General features: G+C 38.4%; 4 protein-coding genes across 4 annotated transcripts in view; 2 read left to right on the plus strand and 2 right to left on the minus strand.

Moving 5' to 3' along the window:
- The window catches only part of Ccn, a 78,283-nt gene that overhangs the window by 47,909 nt on the left and 13,650 nt on the right, over nucleotides 1-16,724 (minus strand). The gene's annotated exons all lie outside the window — the stretch shown is intronic.
- LOC137578894 (spermine oxidase-like) lies at nucleotides 6,693-8,529 on the minus strand. Its single transcript, XM_068292507.1, has 2 exons — nucleotides 8,325-8,529; nucleotides 6,693-8,262 (listed from the first exon to the last, which is right to left on the minus strand). The coding sequence occupies exon 2, from the start codon at nucleotides 8,249-8,251 to the stop codon at nucleotides 6,842-6,844; it is 1,410 nt and encodes a 469-aa protein (XP_068148608.1). The 5' UTR covers nucleotides 8,252-8,262; nucleotides 8,325-8,529; the 3' UTR covers nucleotides 6,693-6,841.
- Nucleotides 8,771-10,384, plus strand: LOC137579140 (26S proteasome regulatory subunit 10B-like). The gene is made up of 2 exons (XM_068292843.1): nucleotides 8,771-9,099; nucleotides 9,150-10,384. Exons 1-2 carry the CDS (start codon nucleotides 8,845-8,847, stop codon nucleotides 10,215-10,217), a joined length of 1,323 nt encoding a protein of 440 aa, XP_068148944.1. The 5' UTR covers nucleotides 8,771-8,844; the 3' UTR covers nucleotides 10,218-10,384.
- On the plus strand, nucleotides 14,958-16,356 carry LOC137579219 (26S proteasome regulatory subunit 10B-like). The gene is made up of 2 exons (XM_068292927.1): nucleotides 14,958-15,168; nucleotides 15,225-16,356. The coding sequence occupies exons 1-2, from the start codon at nucleotides 15,025-15,027 to the stop codon at nucleotides 16,308-16,310; spliced, it is 1,230 nt and encodes a 409-aa protein (XP_068149028.1). The 5' UTR covers nucleotides 14,958-15,024; the 3' UTR covers nucleotides 16,311-16,356.

The raw sequence follows: 16,724 nt of genomic DNA on the forward strand, positions 1-16,724 counted from the left end.
ACCGTGTTTAGGCAAGAATCGAGTAAGGTCAAACTGCCCCAGGACGATCCCCAGCATATTGGAAGGTACAAGGATATATCCTGTTACCGAAATTCCAGGAAAGAGCTCGGGACTCCTCTAAAAAGAAACTTGTCATATCCAACCAAGCCCATAAACAATCGTAGATAAACATACCACCAAAACAAATCATTAAACAAACCTGTTCTAATTTCACCGGGGCACAAAATAAATTTTGTTGTGCCGAACCTAACCCAAGAGATAATTGTAAATATCCCGAAGGACGAAAAAGGATCGTTACAGATGTTGTTATTGCCGCTTTGGACTTAATGCGCGGTTAATTAATGAGTGGCAGTGGTCGTCGGTGTGCAAACAAATGTTTGAAGTACATTAAATGTAATGAAAATATGCTGGAATCAGAGGATTATCATTACGTCCTCTTGGCACACAAAAAAAAAAAAAGAAAAAAGCAAATGAGAAAATATCGCAAAATATTTTTGAGAAATGGTAAGAAGCATGCGACAAAGTAAATGGTTCTTTTTAGAAGCTTTTAGGTACTGTGAAAAACAACAGTGGAGTTTTGAAAACGCTAACCAAATTACTGCCTACTTTGTGGCGCAGTGCACAAAAAGCTTCTCTTAAGTAGTATATAGTTTATTAACTATAAATTTCATTGATCTTATAAATACTTTTTAAAACGGTTGAACTCTTCAATTCACTTACTTCTAAGACCACAGCTATTTCACTTTAAAAATAAATATTACAATTATATCGTAGCCTACATTTTTGGGCTCTAGCAAGCAGTATGTGCGGCAATTAAAATTCACAATGTTGGACTCGTTTAGTTATGAATTTGCATAAATTATTCTTTGATTTCGACCATGCCCATTCCCATGCCCAATGCAATGCAGTAAAATATATTTGCCGCATTTACATATGCATTTAATTAACTAAAACTATAATATACATATGTATATTTTATAATTTTGGTTCGTTGTGTCGACTTCTATATATGTATGTGTATATGTGTGTGTGTGTGTGTGTGTGTGTGTGTGTGTGTGAAAGTTCAAACCGAACAGCTGGTTGCCTGGTCATGGTTAATTCACATGGTTGCTCCTTTCACACATACACACACAAAGATATCGATTGCCCCTTCAAACGAATGAACTTGCAACGTGTGGTGGCAGGCATCATTCTCACAGCCAGGAGGGCAAGCCGGCAGGAGAAGCAGAAGGCAGAAGAAGCACGTGTGCTATGTAAATTACAAAAGTATAATGCAAATGGCTGGGAGAGAATGCCATATAGAGAGGGAGGCGGAGTCGGTTAGGCTTGGGGTTGGGCTAGGGCTTGGGGGTTGGGGGTTGGGTTGATGGTTGGCGAATACCTTACTTAATTAGCCAGCGGGTTTATTTATTATTCACTGACACCGCCTGGCAGCCTAATGAATCACAGTTTTTGTAGTGGAAATTTTAATTTTTCATTAGCATGCAAAGCAACAGCAGCAACAGTAAATGAAAGCCAGACGAAAATATATGACCTTGTGCCAAGTAGTTTCAGATTTTTGTTGTCGTTGTTGTTGCCAGTTGGCAGCGTTGCTTTGTTGTTTCCTTAACATGCCTGGAACATTTGTCACAGGTGCTGAGGGCCTTCCAACACAAAAAAAAAAAAAATGATTGGAGCAAGAGCTCAAGGCACTAGCAAAAAAAAATAAATAAGAATGCGAAAAGCATGTTGAAAGGATTAATGCACACATCATTTAACTAGTTGAGTGGGAAAGAGAGGAAGGGAAACAGGTGGAAACAAAGGTGAAAGCCCTTTCACTTATGTACATTCTCCATCCCCTCTTTTACTCACTCACTCACTACTTTCTCTGCTCCATCGTCTCTGGTCCCAAAATGACAATTTCCAAATGTCTGGCCATCAAGTGCTCTAGACCAAAGTTAGTTCATCAAAGCTAATGATTATGAAGGCTAAACCTTTTGGGGTTTTCATCCGTAAGTTTTCTCCTTTTTTCTCGTTATACCCTGGAATCCATATATATTCATCTAAAGGATGTATTTGGCAACTATGAATGAAACACAATGTATTCTTTTGTTCAATTTCTATTTCGATGAACAGAACTGTACTTAAATATCGTCTTTGAACTGTACAAACTGTAACAACTTGTCAGAAATGCTTGTGGATAGTTGAAAAATATATAGAAATCTGTATTCTGTCTTATAAACAATACTAGGACCTCAGATTTTGTGGCATTATAAGGGTATAAAAAATGTCCTGGCGACAGGGTATTCTAAGGTCGTGAACCTAATAAAATTTATAATGCGGATTACTTTTTGGTTTTTTTTTTTTTTGTGGCTGCTTATGGGATACTTTGTGGCAACTTTTTTCAGTGTTTCCCCAACATTTTTATCTTCTTTTTTTTTTTTTTGTTAGTAACTCTCTAAAAACCAGAGGGCATTGCGAAAATTGTATACCCCTTAACTTTTGTTACTCTTTTATTACCTAAAACGTCGAGTTGATGATCTTGATGAAATTTGGCATAGTCGTTAGTATACTCAACTGACAATTATATGGCAACTGCCTATGACCGATTGGCACGAATTATGGTTTGATTGGTCCGGCTAGAGCTTTATGATATAATGGTCTAATCTGAAATATACATCTGAGTCTTAAATATTCCGTAGTATATCCTATATAAGATTCTGCTTACATCAAAAATTACGTCGCTATAACTCTAAACAGAAGGACAAACAGACGGTCGAACTTGCTGATCACGAATATATACACTTTATATGGTTAAATATGCGTTTTTCTATGCGTTGCACACTTCTGACATATACATAAATACATATACCCTTATAACAAGGGTATAAAAATGGGGTTTGACTTGGTTGGGCTTTAGTTATTTTTCTGCACGATTTAATTTTTGGTTTTGATATTTAAATTTTCAATTCCGTCTGCGTGTGTTTCTCAGTTATGTTAACGAGTTCAAAACTTCTCTTTGAGGGTTAAAGACTTGAAGAAGATAAGAAGTTTTATATTTTCTATCATGTATACATATGTATGTATGTATGTAAATTCATAGATACATATATGAACGTTGTCTCGTATTGAATGCAGTTGATTTCGTAACCAGAGAAGGTAGAAAAAAACAACACGCAACCAAATAACCGCCAAAAGATGTGGAATGTGAAAAAAAAGAGAGAAACCCGTAGAACCGCAGCCATTTCATTGGCCAACCAAATGAACCAAATGCCACCGCTCGACATTCTCGTTTGAATGGGCCAGGCCCAGGCCCAGTCCCAGAAACAGACACGAAACCAGAACCAGAACCAGGACAGAAACAAAACCAATTCACGCTTGTTCCATTTGCTGTTCATAAATCAGTTGATATGTTGGCTGGCTGCTCTACGTAAATTGCATTACCCAAATAATAAATCAATATCAATTTGATGGAACTAAATGCCATTATTGGCATCAGCGACTGTGTACTTCTGTCTGCCCTGTCAGCCAGTCTGCGCATTTATGACATAATTTAATTCATTTCTTTAAATTTCATTTTTTGCTCCTCACTCCACCGCAACAAATAAAAAAAAAAATCATAATAAACGAACAAACAACAACAAACGCGAAATGAAGAAAAAAGAAAAATAAAAATAAATAAAAAACGTTAACGTATTTGTGCCTAAATTGATTTTTATAAAGCGCTGTTGAAAAATTCAAGTGATTTTAACATCAATGGCAACAAAAGAACACCAAGAAATGAGATAAACTCTGTCAAGATTGTGTGTGTCTGTGTGTGTGTGTGTGTGTGTGTGTGTGTGTGCAACAAATGGCGGCACATACATATGTATGTATTTTAAGTTATTCTTAAATTCAAGCAAAGAAACAAATCACCAAACAAAATTAAAGAACAATTTAGAGAAGATGATATAATGATATACAAAACAATAATTCAATTTTTCTTCAAATGTATTTGATTTGTAGAATGAAATTTAAAATGGAATCAAAATTTGTAAATCAAGGAATTAGGTAACAAAAGTCCTGGAGTACCCATCTAGATACGAACCTTCAAGAAATATCCTGAAACAAGTTTGACCACGTGAGAATAAATCTGAATCTGAAACCTACATACAGCTACGAACTTAAAAATAGCACCACTTGCTGAGGTAATGTGTTCAAAAGATTCCTAGACTTATTTTAAGGTAAAAGGAACATGTGAATATGTTTTTGCAAAGCGAAACGTCATCCAAAACCAGGGTTTGGAGGGAAAATCGTATCGTGAATATGGAAAATTGGTTGGTACTTTCAACAGAATGATCCGAATTGCGATCAATTTGAAACAGAAGTCTTAAACTCGCAGACGAAAGCTAAAACTGAAGCAGCAAGAAGTCGGTCCCTTAATGCGAAAGAGCGATAAGGATTCTTTTAAGGCTGTAACACATCTCAAAAAGGACTTCAACACCATAACAAAGGTCCAAATTGTTCGCAGCTACCTTCGGAAGAACAATTCAAAAGATTCCAGCCGAAGAAACCCTCCAACGCAAGACATAATGCCAATTGCCTTAAGTTAATCAAAGATCATCAGAATTGGCTTGCCCAAAACTGGAGGAACGTACAATGGACTGATGAAAATAAAGTTGTAATATTTGGTAGAAAAGGCTCTAGACCATATGTCTGGCGTCCACAGTACCTGGAATTCAACTTAAAATACACCCTAGAGTCTAGAATCAGTATCATTGGTATGGGCTGTTTTTTTCTTATTATGGTGTCGGTCACATATTAGTCCACAAATGGATTATGGATCAGCAAGTCCATAAATTCACATACATATATTCCTACACTTTTCGGTCTTGAAGTAACTTAAACATTGATTACACTTTTATCTACATTGGTCATTTAATTTCAAAGATATGCCAAAAAGAAGAAAAACTGTTTAGTCGAAACTGCAAGGACATCCCCAAATATCTTTCTAAAGGTAAAACTGCTTTTTTTCTTAGAAATAAAGAAAAAAGTGCTCAACTATTATTTGGTAACTCTGATGTTTAGGTATACCTTTAGGCATACCTGATCCAATTTTTATAATTTTTGGGTTATCACCGAATGAAGCAACCTACATAATTTTAGGTAAAAACTCTTCTTTCAACTTTTTTGCCTTTGACACCATTTAAGGACATTTTTTAAATGGTTCTCTTCTTTAAACAAAAACTTACACTTCTTTCTCTGTCGAAATGTGAAATAATGACAGTTCAATGCAATGTATAAATTTTTGTTTTAATCCTTAAAATTTGTACAATTCATCTGTGTAGTTTTGTTACACTGCGTTCTTTAATGGCACACAGAAAAACATATATTGGAAAATAATTCAGATATCTAGCATGGAAAATGTATTATTATGATTAAGAAAAACTGAAGATAAGCCTAGAAATCTGTCATCTCTTGATCGCTTATGTCTTGCAGAACAACTTAAGTCTTCAAAGTGTATACAACTCTCGAGTCTTGAGGTCGGGGAAAGAGAAAGGACAAAGCACCATTATAAGTGGCAGTATACCAAAAAAGAGGGAGAGAAAAGCAGCTCTCCCACTCTATTTTTGTTAATTTTATTTGCATGTTTTTATGCCTTTTTATTTATTTTTTTATATATGTACATGTGTGTGTGTGTGTGTGTGTGAGGAGATGGTGGCTGCTTTTGGCACTGCCTCCAATTTTAACCAGTGGTGAATTCTTAGGGGGTAAGTAACAGAAATTTTCCCTCCAAAATGCCTGATTTGGGAACCAAACTAAGAATTTACCTCTGAAGCTGATAAATGTTCCCTCCGCCACTCTTCAAATTCGCTTCATGCTATAAATTTTTGACAACACAGAACAGAAAAAAACAGTACGACAGAGAGCCAGTCAGACAGACAGCGACGTTCTGGCAACACGTGATTGAAACGAGCTCAGCGACTGAAAGGCATTTATAAACATATGTGTGTTAGCTGGTTGTGATGATGGGTGGGTAACAGACACCAGCCAGAAGCAGTTCAACAAAACACACCCATACACCCGCATACATATATGTTTGGATATATCTTTATAAATATTCTCGATACAAGCTCGCCCAAATATTCCAACTCTATGTGCATGCGGGGGAAGAGAACAACAACCAAAAAGTAGGCAATATACGGAAATTTTGATTTTTCGCCTCAGTTGAAGCAAGCAAGAGCAGCTTAGTTTTTCCCTATGCTGACTTACAGCAAAATCAAATTAACTTGTGCATACTTTTGTGGGCCGGAGGGAACGGGACGGTGAGTCAGATGAGAAGGAAAAGTCTACGAAAATGCTTCTACGTGACGGCAAATGGCAACCGGAAATAAACTCGTGACTGCCGCTGTAAATGTTTGTATGTATGTATGTATGTATGTAAGTGTGTGTGCCTTTTATATAGAGGGGACAATTTTTACATTTCGTCATTAAGTGAACTCAACAAATTTTTGGCAGATTGCCACATTTTGCCTCAGGTAATTACAAAATGAAGTGCACACTGCAAAAAGACGAAAATTGGAGAAAAGAGAGGAGAGAGCGAGAAAGAAAGCGAATGAAAGAACATAGGAACAAAGAAATTTGACAAAACGCGACAAACAGAACGACAAACGACGAGAATCAGACAGATAGACAACTCGACAGTTATGTAAATAAAACGCAGTCATAAAAAGTCAAATGAATTTGTCTTTTACTTCATTCGCCAAAACAGTAGAATGTAAAATATGTTTTATTTTTTTTTTTTTTAATTGCTTGATATTATTTTTAAAGTGTGTCACGGTTTGATAGCGTTCCTCCCTTTCCCCCCTCATTCTGCCATGGTTTATTTAAGATAATATTGCTTGAGACGATCCGCCTCACGCCAACCGGTTTCAACGGCTCCATTAACCGAGGAATTGTGAGTTTTACTGGATGCCTCACCGGCAAATTGCAAACGCGGACGACCATTTGCCGAAGTTACAGGGGCCTCCAGATCCCAGGGACCAGTTTGCAGTTTGTCAGCCAATATGGAACGATAGCTAACACTGCCACGGAAATACGGGCTCATGTAGAATTGAGTGCGCTTAATACCCTTCAATTGGGGTAGTTTGTAATTGAGGAATTTGTTGAACAGCCACAACAAACCCTCTTGCACCTTCTCTTCGGATAGAGTTTCCATATGCTGAGCATGCTCACCAATTATCCAACCTTCGAGCAATCTTGGCTGATGGGTCACACGATGAAAGCCACGAATACTCTCCAGCCAGAAGTATTCTGTCTTACGCAATTCCTCCAAATCTTTGTCCAGCCAGAGGAAATCAAAGCCCACGTATTCATTGGGAGTTGGCGGGGCAGCGAATTCCAAATAAAACTTATCCAGAGTGCCTAACTTAAGGCCATCGATGGCACGTACTTTGGCCTCTGGCAAAGCAGGCACAAAGAGTGTACGATGATGTTCCTTCAGATAGCCAAGCGAACCGGTATATATCACATGATCGGCCTTTATAATCTCACCATTCTCACATCGTATGGTCACATCATCCGAACCTGACAAATTGATCTCGGCAATGCATTTATTCAGTGTCACATGGCCATTGAGAACACCAAAGTCATCGGGTTTATTGGGATCGGCCTTCATCAGAATAGTAAAGAAACTGGCAAAACCCTTGTCACGCCAATTGAGCAAATTGTCACCCTCCGAGGGTACAGCATAACTAATCGGTGAGACATCGGCGAGATTATTACATGTCTTCCAGCTGCATAGCATTAGCTTGATGGTTCGCAAAGCTTCTTTGGCCACCGAAGAATCCAATGAGGGTAATTGCTTAGCCACTTCCGACCAATATTTGGGGGTCACATGATCATCTAGGGATCCTTTGAGTCCTTCTGTTCCCTCTGGTGCATATTTGGCAGCAATGCCACGTAAAACAGTACCAGTTTCCTGTGGCAAAATCTCCTTATTGGAACGCACATAAATCGTTGAGCTGAAGAAATCTCCCGTCCGATCTAGAACATTGAGATCTTTCACAAGTTCATAGATAACATTACCCTTCTCGCCGTGACACCATTGACCTCCGAGATCGACAACATTATCACCAAATTCTACAGTATGTATACGTCCGCCAATGCGATCCTTTGCATCGATTATTTGAACATCTTTGAAACCCAATTCCAAAAGTCGCGTACCTGCAGCCAAACCAGAGGCACCTGCCCCAATAATAACAATCCGTGCCGTTTCTTTTGTTTTACCCATTATGTTTGGTTCTGAAATTAGTCGAGTTTTTGGCTTGGCTTTTATATACATTTATTATCTCTCATTCACTTACCCGTCAGAGATAACGCTGAACTCGATTCTTTAATAGTATTTTTCTCTAATGGTGTTTTATGAAATGAATTTGCAGGTTTTTGTTTTGCTTTTTTAGAAATTTTTAAATAATATTCTTATCAAAAGAAGAAAACTTGCGACCGCTGGGGTTCACCTTCAAGGGTGACCTAGAGATGTTTGAGCACTCTGTGCTATGTGCCCGAACGAGACTAGCCGACTGAGAGTGCTCCCACATACATATGTTAACTGCTGATAAGGCTAGAAAATAGAGAGCACGTCCGCAATGTTCCGTAGACTCTACAGCGTGACCAGAGGCAAACACATTTTAGTAACCAGTATTTTGAAAAATCTACCGCCAAATGGCTAATAGACTTACCAATTCTAACTATCAATGGAAACTACAGGCTTCAAATATTCCATGGGCAATAGTAAGCCAGTTTTTTAATTTAAATTAAACACTTTTGGAGTTAACTAACTTCGTTGGATCTAACAAGTTGGCTTATCTAAAACGTCACATAAACATGACACGTCAATTTTGCATTTTTTTGTTTTTTTTTTTTTTGTTTTGGAATTTTAATATAATTGTTAAAATTCCAAAACAAAAAAGAAAACAAAATATGACTGATATAGTTCCAGCTCCAGACCAACCTCCACCCGAATCTTCAACACATCCCATAGATAATGAGCGCTTAAGAGTTTTAAAATTGTATCGCGCCAAAATGCTGGAACATCGTGAAGTCGATGCACGCCTGAAAGCACTGCGATTCAGGCATAAGGTAAGCTCCAGGGTTGTTATAATTAAGAGTATTCCAAATTCCGTTCTTAGATGCTCAGTGTCGAATATGAAAAGTCTGAGGAAAATATGAAAGCACTGCAAAGTGTAGGTCAAATGATAGGTGAGGTACTCAAGCAATTGGCACCAAATAATTTCATTGTTAAAGCATCGAGTGGGCCGCGTTATGTAGTGGGTTGTCGGCTGCAGATCAATAAGTCGCGCATGAAACCTGGCACTAGAGTGGCCTTGGATATCACGACTTTGACGGTAATGAAATGTTTGCCACGCGAAGTAGATCCACTGGTCTACACAATGAGTCATGAGGATCCCGGTAATATCAATTATGCCGAGATAGGAGGACTTGCTGAACAGATACGCGAGTTGCGAGAGGTGATCGAACTGCCTCTGCTTAATCCAGAACTGTTTGTACGTGTCGGCATCAGCCCTCCCAAGGGATGTCTGCTCTATGGTCCACCTGGTACAGGTAAAACCCTTCTGGCCCGGGCGATTGCCTCACAACTAGATGTCAACTTCCTTAAGATTGCCTCCTCGGCCATTGTGGATAAGTATATTGGGGAGAGTGCCCGTCAGATCCGTGAAATGTTCGCCTATGCCCGTGACCATCAGCCGTGCATCATTTTCATGGACGAGATCGACGCGATTGGCGGACGTCGTTTCTCAGAGGGCACTTCAGCTGATCGCGAGATTCAGCGCACTCTCATGGAGTTGCTCAATCAAATGGATGGCTTCGATGCTTTGGGGCAGGTCAAAATAATCATGGCCACTAACCGTCCAGATACTCTGGACCCGGCTCTCCTTCGTCCGGGTCGCTTGGATCGCAAACTGGAAATTCCTCTACCCAATGAGATGGCTCGCATGGACATCCTCAAGATTCATGCTGGTCCATTGGCCAAAATGGGTGAAATTGACTACGAGGCGATTGTCAAACTCTCAGACCAATTCAATGGAGCGGATCTTCGCAACACATGCACTGAGGCAGGACTCTTTGCCCTACGTTCCGATCGCGAATATGTCATGCAGGAGGACTTTATGAAAGCGGTACGCAAAATGTCAGACAATAAGAAATTGGAAACAAAATTAGATTATAAGCCAATCTAAAAGTATGTTTAAGTCGGGAACATTTCCTAATCCAAATTATTCATTCACTAGCCGATTGAAATTGTTGCCCATCAAGAACGTATTTTGAGGAACATTTATTTTTTACTCCGGCATTTGGTTTCTTTTGGGCCAAAAATCAATAAATTAACGAAGCATTCGCTCAAAAATTGTCTTTCATTGTCAAATTGATATGTCCCGTACCATCCTAAGATGGGCAAGAGGTTCAGGCTTATATTATTAGTATTGTTTATACTCCGATCTTTTGCTTCTAACAAATATTTCTAAATCTATAATAGGATCTTCTAATCGAAGTCCGTTTGTTGCTTTCCTTTCCAATAGGCTTTAGTTATCAACAAACTGTTATTTCTGAAATATTTGTATTATTTTCCACATATAAATTTTGATATTTTTGACGCTATTAACTTTTAATTCCGATTGCGCTAATATCTAATTAAAAATGCAATTATTTTTGCCTAAAACAACAAGAACAAAAAATGCCCATGATAGCTTCTCTTCTATGATTTATGTGAATTTAATTTCTGGCCACATTTTAGAGGAGGCATTAAAATGGGTAAATAAACTGGCCAAAACATTAAGTCAGACGCACGCAACTATTAACACCTAACTGCCAGACCTTCATATATGTATGTAAACATATACCTACATATAAATCAAGCAAAAACAAAGACCAACAACAAAAAAATGCCTTCATAAAATATTTATGTCTCACACATGCCACAGCAGCAGCAGCAGCAACAACAACAACAACAATAGCAATAACAATGCATGGTGTTAAATATAAAAATGTTCGGTCATTTGTATCCTACAGCAAACGGAAATGTTTCAACATTCTGCTAAAGGCACAAAAAACATGGACGCACAGTGGTTCCAAACATCATATAAACAACTCAATAAATTTCCTTACGTTGCTTAACAGATTTCATATTCTCTCTTTTATAATTGTATTTTGTCCTTCTTAATTACATTATTATCATACAATTCTTTTATTTCCTTTTTCATCACGACAGATTGACTACGCAAAGGACTGCATTATGTCTTCAATTAACTGGGAATGTAAAAGAGCACTTCCAAATATTTCAAGTCATAATTTTCTAAGACGATTTTAGCAAAAGAATCACTGTGCGTCAAGGCAAGGCGACGGGTTGTCAGTGTCTGTATATGATTAAATTGGACGATTGCATGAATTCATTCGAAGGACCAAAGAACGGACTGCACCACAGAGCCAATATTGAATTAGCCGCGGAGAGACTTAAACATCTCCACAAAAACTTTAACAATAGATGTTTGTACCTATCATAATATCAAATACTTCTAGCCGTAGCATAGCTTATCTAGCTAATCGATTATTTAACCTTTAAACTATCACTCACACAAATTAAATGAGCATACCAAACTTAAATGAATAAACGAATGGTTGAATAAAATTTAAAGGACCAAAAGATTCGTTCAGGTTTTGAAAGGCGTTTACTTTACTCACATTACTCGTTGGAAAGAGTTTGAATCAAAAGATAGATAGAGCTTTGAAACCAAGTTAAAAACTAATAGATAAACGAAATGTTTCATAAAAATGTTCTGTTCTCTTTCAAAAATGTTGTTAATTTATTGTTTGAACACTATTGAACAAATTTTTACCACTCGTTTCAATAGTTTACAGCATTTTTTGTCAAGCATCAAAAGCAAACCACTTTAGAGTTCATGGAGTTGTTTACTTTCATGCAGCGCTCTAATAGAAATGTATGTACATACATATAACCACTTTCACATATGTACAACTACATACATGTATGTTGGGTTATTTTTGTTTTTTATTTTTTAAAGGTTTGGAGAAAATAAATGCGTGTGCTGACAAGCGGGCGATAAAAGCATAAAAGGAAAAAACGATTGGGAATGGTTAACCAAAGGGTCTAGGTTTTTGCTTCTTTCTGCCGCCAAACACATGTGCAAACAAATTAAAAATTAGCCATAAAAAAATAATCATATTGCAGAAGTGAACAAACAACAAACAAGCGACATTAAATTGATAAAAAAAAAAAAAAAGAAAAAGCCCCAAGAAAGAAACAACATGAAGAAGTACGGGGAAAAAGGTTACGAAAAATAACAGACGATAAAGCTGGTGATCCAAGAGGCTTAAGAACCAACCGACACTTGAGTGGCAAGACCAACGAGACACAAGACACAAGAGACAACAGCAACAACAACACGACAGCAACAAATGCTCAACATTTTTTTACGCATTAAAAGCAACTTCCAAGTCATTAACCCGTTTATGACGCTTAACTTGGCTAAGTCGTCTTGGCCGAACCCACAATAAAGCGGAAATAAAATGCTTCAACCACACACACATACACACACACACACACATATATGGACCACACACAAACATACATACATATAGAGAGACACACATAGGCGCTTTTGCTGGCCAACTTTAAGCGTTTAACGGCTCATTTATTACCGAAATGAAAGCTCGGCCAAAATGGCATAAAATGTTATTAAAAACGCGGCTCATCTTCAGTATACTACATACATATACATAAATATATGTATCTGTGTATGTGTATGTATATACATAGATATATAAAAGAATTGCTCACCACATCCTGGCATGCGGGCACGCGCCCATTATGTCTTTAATCTTTGACCGGTCAGGCCTCCGACAACAACGACAACAACAACATCGACAATAAATTCAACCGAAAAAAAAGAAAGAGACAAACAATAACATTGACAATTACATTGTTAGAACAGTGAACAAGGAGTTGTTCAAAACGGAAAATGTCATGCAACAATCTATTTTTTTACCAGCCACAGACAAAAGCCAGAGATCCAGGGCTAACTTGGGCAGGGCAAAAGCTACACAGCATTCGTACAAGACAAGACTATGAATGCTCATAGTCATAGGAGTGCATGCCACTCCGAGTAAATGTTTTTATATTTTCCCCAATTCAAAGAAATATACCCGAGTACGTATATTCCTGATTAATTAACTCAGACAAGTTCAATTGCAGAGGTGAAGACGTTTCAGCTCCATTATGTATGGATCAGTGTAAGTAGCTGAGCCGATCCATCCGTCCGCCGGTAAGTATTAACCCCACCACCTCTATTGACATAAAACTTGAGCAATGTATGACCATCATTACATACAAAATGCAAATTGGTCGGATCGGACCACCATATTCAAATGCATCTAAACATACAAATAGCTTGCAAAGGACCAAGAGAAAGGAAAAGAAAGAGTGAGAGTTTGAAAGATATGTCAATTATAATATCCACGATTTAATAATCAATGTGCTAAACATGCAAGGCTAAAATGTCTGTGTTACCATGGACTAAGAACCAAAGTCCTGCTAGCCTTTTATAATTGTGTCTATGCATTTAGAAAATGACAAAGCCGAAGTTAACTTCTTTAATATTTTCATTTTAAATACTTAAACTTTTAATTTTTTTGGTTCGGTTAACTCTGGAAAAACAATGGAAAGCGTTTCTATGAAACAAAACTTAAAGCGCATTGAACTGAATCAACCGAATCGTTGGGAATATTTAATTAAAAAACGTTTTTCACTACTTCAATTATGTATGGATATTTTTGAAACGAATTGTTAATGTGAAATTTGTCACAGAAGTTCGAATTAAAAGGCGATACAGGGTATCTGTAGATTGTAGTCAAATATGCCTTAGAACATACTCTATATAGAGGGGATTGCTTTTACGGTTGATGTGGCTTGTCAGTTTACGGCAATGTTAGCTTCTCTTAGGCTCGGCTGTCTGGCTCAAACGTTGCCTAACCCAAAATCCAAATCCAGTCCCAACCCAAAAGCAAACTGTAGGCCCAATGCGGCTTTGGCTTTTGTTAGACACACGCACACACATGGATATTATGCTAATATTATCCCCTATGCTAGTGTTTGTGGGTTAAGGACATTTTTATGTATGCACACGCATACACACACACGCACACATGGACATCAAACACATCACACGCATGTGCGTTTCAGTGGACATCTGTGTTAGATCTCTGTGTGTGTGCGTGCATGTTAAATAAGCGTAATGCCACTATTATTGGACACATTACAAACAAAATGAAACTATGCACACCCATTCACCCCCGCACTGCCGCACACCCACTCCCATACACACACCCACTCCCATACACACACTTACCCATTCAACAGACAGAAGTGGCCACCACTTTTCTGCAACTATTTTTAGTTCATCCCGTTATTAGACATAAGAAGTCTCTCTTGACCGAATGGCTTAGCGCAAGATGTTTACCATAATTGAAAAATTCATTTGGGTTTAACTTGAGTTTTGATTTTCTCACATTCTAAAATAATACTTTTCTTAGGTATTTTTCATTCACAAAATGAATTCCGACAAGTGACCATATTATGTCATAAGTCTGTAAGAAGGTTTGTTACAAACACAATTCTAACGCCATACATATATAGCAACCTTAACTAGCATCTTGTTTTATCTAATAATCTGTTTGATTATGCAGCCCATAGTGGGAGGGAAATCTAAGTACAGGTTATTATTTCAAAACAATGTGAATCCATGTAATTAGCAGTTTATCATGTCAAATTTGAATTTATGCGTAGATAATCGCATATCGATTGCAAATTGGTGTGACCATTTGTTTAAACTTTTTACTTATTTAACAAGTTGGCAGCGACGTTATGTGTCGATAACCTAGTTGGCAACCCCTTAGCATGAGAAAGCACATTCAGTCAGTTCAGAGATTTTATTTGAGTCAGTAAATTAAACTTATTCAGAAGGAAAACCAAAAATGAAAGAATTTATAGTTATTGGTGAAGAAGAAGTAACTTATGTGGACGTGAAGCGTCTAAACGCGATGAGAGCTTATCACACCCGTTTAAGTGATCATCGGCACATCATGCACCGAATGCAGAAATTGCAATTAAAACTTCATGTAAGCCAAACAAAACGATTTTAAGTAAAATACCAATGCTCTGCTTTCTGTTACAGAGTTTTAATGTGAATTATAAAAAGAGCGAGGAGGATATGAAAGCACTGGAGAGTGTCGGTCAAATGATAGGTGAGGTGCTCAAGGAATTGTCCCCTAACAAATACATTGTGAAGGCATCCAATGGACCACGTTATGTTGTCGGTTGTCGGCAACAAATTAACAAGTCGCGCGTGAAACCAGGCACTAGAGTGGCCTTGGATATTACCTCATTAACCATAATGCGGTGCTTGCCCCGGGAAGTGGACCCTCTGGTCTACACAATGAGTCATGAGAAGCCCGGGAATGTTAACTATGCCGAGATTGGAGGACTTGCTGAACAGATACGCGAGTTGCGAGAGGTGATCGAACTGCCCCTACTTAAGCCAGAACTGTTTGTACGTGTTGGCATCAGCCCTCCCAAGGGATGTCTGCTCTACGGTCCACCTGGTACAGGTAAAACCCTTCTGGCCCGGGCGATTGCCTCACAACTAGATGTCAACTTCCTTAAGATTGCCTCCTCGGCCATTGTGGATAAGTATATTGGGGAGAGTGCCCGTCAGATCCGTGAAATGTTCGCCTATGCCCGTGACCATCAGCCGTGCATCATTTTCATGGACGAGATCGACGCGATTGGCGGACGTCGTTTCTCAGAGGGCACTTCAGCTGATCGCGAGATTCAGCGCACTCTCATGGAGTTGCTCAATCAAATGGATGGCTTCGATGCTTTGGGGCAGGTCAAAATAATCATGGCCACTAACCGTCCAGATACTCTGGACCCGGCTCTCCTTCGTCCGGGTCGCTTGGATCGCAAACTGGAAATTCCTCTACCCAATGAGATGGCTCGCATGGACATCCTCAAGATTCATGCTGGTCCATTGGCCAAAATGGGTGAAATTGACTACGAGGCGATTGTCAAACTCTCAGACCAATTCAATGGAGCGGATCTTCGCAACACATGCACTGAGGCAGGACTCTTTGCCCTACGTTCCGATCGCGAATATGTCATACAGGAGGACTTTATGAAAGCGGTACGCAAAATGTCAGACAATAAGAAATTGGAAAACAAATTAGATTATAAACGCATTACGTTGTCTAATCTAAGCTAGTTCAATCTTTAGCCAATACAATTTTATATTGATTCGCTTGACTCCATTTACTTAGTTTTATTTTGCAACCTTTTTTTTAACCAGAGAGGCGGAGGGGGTAAAACGAAAATGAGATCCCATTTGGACTTATCTAACCTCAAAGTCTCGTTACCTAGGCTATCATTATCCAAATCGGGCATCGATTTTTATATACAACTACAAAGCAATTTCCTTTCCACGCAACAACATAAAAAAGGCAAATTCCTAAACCTTAGGACACCAAGGCCAAAGCCTTCGACGTCCTTGTCGTCCTCGTCGATGTCGTTGTTGTCATCATCAACACATTTGCCACGAACAAAAAACTTTAAATTCTTTTTCTGCATACAACAACCGGCAAAATCATCAACCCAACAGGAACAACAAAAAAACAGCAAC

This window comes from Drosophila tropicalis, unplaced genomic scaffold (genome assembly GCF_018151085.1).
Source record: "Drosophila tropicalis isolate 14030-0801.00 unplaced genomic scaffold, ASM1815108v1 contig_1190, whole genome shotgun sequence".
Lineage (NCBI taxonomy): Eukaryota > Metazoa > Arthropoda > Insecta > Diptera > Drosophilidae > Drosophila > Drosophila tropicalis.

Coding starts and splice junctions, on each gene's coding strand:
- LOC137578894 (XM_068292507.1), bottom strand. CDS start 8,251: ATGGGTAAAACAAAAGAAACGGCACGGATTGTTATTATTGGGGCAGGT.
- LOC137579140 (XM_068292843.1), top strand. CDS start 8,845: ATGACACGTCAATTTTGCATTTTTTTGTTTTTTTTTTTTTTGTTTTGG. Junction 9,100..9,149: donor CACTGCGATTCAGGCATAAG/GTAAGCTCCAGG, acceptor TTCCGTTCTTAG/ATGCTCAGTGTCGAATATGA.
- LOC137579219 (XM_068292927.1), top strand. CDS start 15,025: ATGAAAGAATTTATAGTTATTGGTGAAGAAGAAGTAACTTATGTGGAC. Junction 15,169..15,224: donor AATTGCAATTAAAACTTCAT/GTAAGCCAAACA, acceptor TTTCTGTTACAG/AGTTTTAATGTGAATTATAA.